The sequence below is a fragment of the Dipodomys merriami genome, unplaced genomic scaffold (genome assembly GCF_024711535.1).
Source record: "Dipodomys merriami isolate MVZ:Mamm:240054 unplaced genomic scaffold, mDipMer1.0.p SCAF_42, whole genome shotgun sequence".
Lineage (NCBI taxonomy): Eukaryota > Metazoa > Chordata > Mammalia > Rodentia > Heteromyidae > Dipodomys > Dipodomys merriami.
In genome coordinates this window covers 10,529,243-10,533,301 of record NW_027205826.1, presented here as the reverse complement: position 1 = coordinate 10,533,301, position 4,059 = coordinate 10,529,243, and the positions used below count along the sequence as shown (strand labels likewise).

Here is a 4,059-nt window from a genome sequence, read left to right as displayed (position 1 = left end):
AACCATTCCATTCATTAATTCATTACTTCAACCAACATTAATATTCATCATGTGCCAGAGGAAACACCCCTCAAACAAGAGACCCCCCCACTGTCTCAACCAGCTTGTGCCTGTGGAGCTTGTAACTCCCCCTCCCCGCCCCCAAGCAGGAAACAGAAATCAGGGTGAAGCTAATCTAAGAGCCAGCTACGTGGTTGTTCTCTCTGCCAGGGAGCCACGTCCAAATGGAGAGTCTCTCCCTCTCCCCCAGGTTGCAAAGGAGGGGTTAGGTGACGTTTTGTTGGGTACCGCTACTAAAGTGCCCGTACATGTGGTCCTGAGCTCTCCAGGCCCCCCGGCTGGAGCCCCTCTTCTACATTGCTGTCCCTTTGGGGGAGTCCTACTTGCTTCAGCACAGGCTCCACTCCCATGTCCTCTGGCCGTGCCCCCACAGTGCAGGGCAGGTGCGCATCATGGATGACCTGTCGGACAGTGGCCCGAAAAGTCTTGCTGACCAAACAGTAGAGGCCGAAGTTGACTGCCGTGTTGAGCATGGCCACCATATTGGCCACGTCCAAGGCCAGGTGGACCCTCCAGTCCCGGTGGACGGGGGCCACGTACAAATGGTAGAGCATAACGAAGATCCGGGGTGCCCAAAGGATGGCGAAGAGCGAGGTGACCCCCAGGAGGATGGCGGTGCTCTTGCTCCTCCAGGCTTGTGCCCCACGCTGGCCTCTCTTCCTGAGTCGGAGGACAATGGCTGAGTTGGTAACCAGGAAAACCCCACAGGGCACGAAGTAGACGATGAGACAGTGAGCCCACTTGAGGAGCTCATCCATGGTGCTGGGGGGGTCTGCGTCCCTCCACACGTCCAGCCACCAGTAGAAGGGGACGCCAGTCAGGAGGGCAGCACTGAAGACTGTGGCTATGGCCCGGTAGGTCCGGCCTGGAGACGAGGTGGCCCGATGGTGCAGGGGCTGGCACAGGGCATGGTAGCGATCGACCGTGAGCAGGACAGCGATCCACACCGAGGCATGGTTGGCCGCAAACTCCAGGATGTTAGCTGTGCGCACCACAGCTTGGGGTACCTGGCGTGCCAGCACGGCTCCTTGAAGGAGGAAGCCCACGAACACGATGACCACCTGCGTGACGATGTCTGAGGCCGTGAGCGCCAGAAGGTAGTAGTAGGAGGGCTTCCTGGTCCTGGCAGCAAGACGGGCCAAGGCCACTGTGGTCAGGAGATTGACTGATGGCAACCAGAGACAAGGAGGGGAGAGGTCAGAGACAGGTAAACGCTAGATTCTCCTCCCCACAGTTGCCCAGACTGGGTTGGGGTTGGGGTGGGGGTGGGGGACAGTGCTGACTTCTCTTTCTACATCCTTCTTAAAACCCAGTGTTGATGACTTCTCTTTCTGGATCTTTCTTTTCCGTTCTCTTTCCTTCTTTCTTTCCTTTCTTTCTTTCTTTCTTTCTTTCTTTCTTTCTTTCTTTCTTTCTTTCTTTCTTTCTTTTCTTTTCTTTTCCTTCCTTTTCTTTTTTTCTGTCATGGGGCTTGAACTCTGGGCCTGGGCACTGTCCTTTAGCTTTTCAGTTCAAGGCTAGTGCTCTACCACTTGAACCACAGTGTCGTCGGGTTTTCTGGTGGGGATTTTCCTACCCAGGCTGGCTTTGAACCACAATCCTCAGATCTCAGCCCCCTGAGTAGCTAGGATTACAGGTGTGAGCCACCGGCACCTGGCTTCAAGATCCTTCTTAATACCCACCCTGGAGCTGGGCGTTGGTGGCTCCCACCTGTAAGCCTAATGACTCAGGGGGCTGAAATCTGAGGATTATGGTTTGAAGCCAGTATGTGAGCCTCTTACCTCCAATAAACCACCAGAAAACTGGAAGTGGCGCTGTGGCCCAAGTGGTAGAGCACTAGCTTTGAGTGAAAAAACTAAGGGACAGCACCCAGGCCTCAAGTTCAAGCCTCACTACACCCACACCCACCTCCCCACACATACACTACTACAACTTGGGGCTCAGTGGTAAAGCACTTGCCAGTATGCCTGAGGCCCTGGGTTTCACACCAGGACTGCTAAAACTAAAACAAAATATCCCTTTTGCCCATCTGGCCAACCAGCTCAGCCCTGTCCTGTCTATCCACACACCAGGCTGTGAGCCAGGCTGGCCACCCGGGTCAGCTCACACATCAGTATCTTCCTGCTGGGGACTTCTCTGTCCTTTCTGGGTATTCTATGACCTGCAGGACACAGGCCCTTCTGGACACAGGCACAAGCTTATTTGCCAGTTTAGAGGAGATCTCTAAGTTGGACCACCTTACCTGAACCCCTGTCCCACCCAAATCCTGCTCCCAGAAGGCAGCGGGACCACTTAGGGATGGATCCACTGCATGGATCTAAGCATGACTGTATGTGAACTCAGCCATCCAAAACCTCACTGCTGCAGAGAAAGTGGGGGCGGGGAGGGCTAACCTTGTGTTTAGCTTTGAGGACCTCAAATCCTAGCCTCTCACATTTATTCCCCTAGACTTTACTTCCCCCAGTGAGCCAGAATACCCTGTAAAGGCCAAGGGAGACCTGGAACCTATGATCCCGAGTCTCTGAGAGAGGCACCACTGAGAATCGGGGTCTCCTGAGGAGAAGGGTCCGGTGTCTGGCTGAGCCTCCGATCACTGCCTCCAGCTCCCACTCACCGGGCAGCCCCAGGCTCAGGAGGACGCTGTAGTAGATCACAGGGGCGATGCCAGCTACACACGGTGACCGCTCCGGGATCTCCAACCAGGGGCCTGCAAACTCTTGGCCCGGGCCACTCCCATTGGGTGCGGGCAGCAGAGTCACTGGTGGCTGGCCAACTAGGAAGATCCAAGGGCTGGGTTAAAGTTGTTCTTAACCAGGCCCAGCAGCAGCAGCTCCTACCTAACTGCAGTCTTTGTGCTCAACCCCGCTCTGTGGGGGAACTCAGGACAGTCTCTGTGGCCGTGGAAATCTCACCCCCGGCCCACCCCACTGGCCTGCACCGTGGGAAGGAGATCTTGGTGGGGGCTACATTGCTCGCATGGGTCTTCAGCATTGCGGACACACAGGGTCCGGCGTAGGGCTTGAGCAACTGAAGCTTTAACGAGTGTGCTGGGTGAGTTAGAGCCAACGGGTCTCCCAGCAGCTGCTCAGCTCCACATAACAGCTGCTCCCTCTTCTGGGAGGGCCTGCCACTAAGCTCCTCTCTTTCCTAAGCCAGAACAACTTTCTTCATGGACCTCACCGCTGCAGCTGCGTGGCCCCAATATTCAGATCGGGAAACTGAGTCCCTAGGGCCAGGTGACTCCACTGGCTTGTGGTGGATCTAGGATGAGGGCCCTCTACCTGCTTGGGCCCCAACCCCCTGACTCATCCTTTTAGTGTCTTTAGATTTTCATTTCTTGCCTCTGATTTCCTGCTAAAGATGGGAGACACCCCCTACCCTTGCTTCCCCCCTCCCCCACGCCGAAGCCCAGTTCTCCTATTCATTTCCTGCTTCAGCCTCCTCCCACGTGTCTACAGGCCTCACCTGTCTCTTGCTCCTTCCGTCCCTCTGACTTCCATCCCCACGCCCCGGCATCTCAGTTACCTGTCTCTGGTCCTTCCAGCCCCATGCTCCTGGGTCCTGAGCCCCAGGTCACCAGCGGCTTCTCCTGGGGACTTCCACAGCTCGCTCTCGGCATGACCAGCTGTGCCCCTCACCTCCGCTCTCAAGCTCTGTTTACCCCCACGATTCTTCCAGCGGTACTGAGCTTGTTTGTGCAGAAAGTGGGGGTGGGGGAGGAAGGAGGGGGAAGGAGAGGGAGGGGCAAATGCGCAGGGGCGGAGGCTTGGTGGATCGCTCGGGAGCAGAGCAGGGTCTCCTAGGTGCACAGGCAAGCAAGGGGGTGGGTGGGTGGGTTCAGAAGAGAAAGACTGAGGCTGGGGCCTGGCTAAGGGATCTGTGTGTGGCTTAGGGAAGGGAGAGTGAGGCAAGCAGGGAGATCAGGTCTCTCTCTGGACAGGATGCTCAGGATACCCCACATGCGGGCCTCTCCCAAGGGGTGGCCACGCCCTGGAGGAA

General features: G+C 56.5%; 1 protein-coding gene across 1 annotated transcript; it reads right to left on the bottom strand.

Annotated features, from left to right (window-relative positions):
* Positions 1 to 293: 293 nt before the first annotated feature.
* Positions 294 to 3,679, bottom strand: Gpr142 (G protein-coupled receptor 142). Its single transcript, XM_069992831.1, has 3 exons — positions 3,586 to 3,679; positions 2,675 to 2,833; positions 294 to 1,225 (listed from the first exon to the last, which is right to left on the bottom strand). Exons 1-3 carry the CDS (start codon positions 3,677 to 3,679, stop codon positions 294 to 296), a joined length of 1,185 nt encoding a protein of 394 aa, XP_069848932.1.
* Between the last annotated feature and the right edge of the window lie 380 nt (positions 3,680 to 4,059).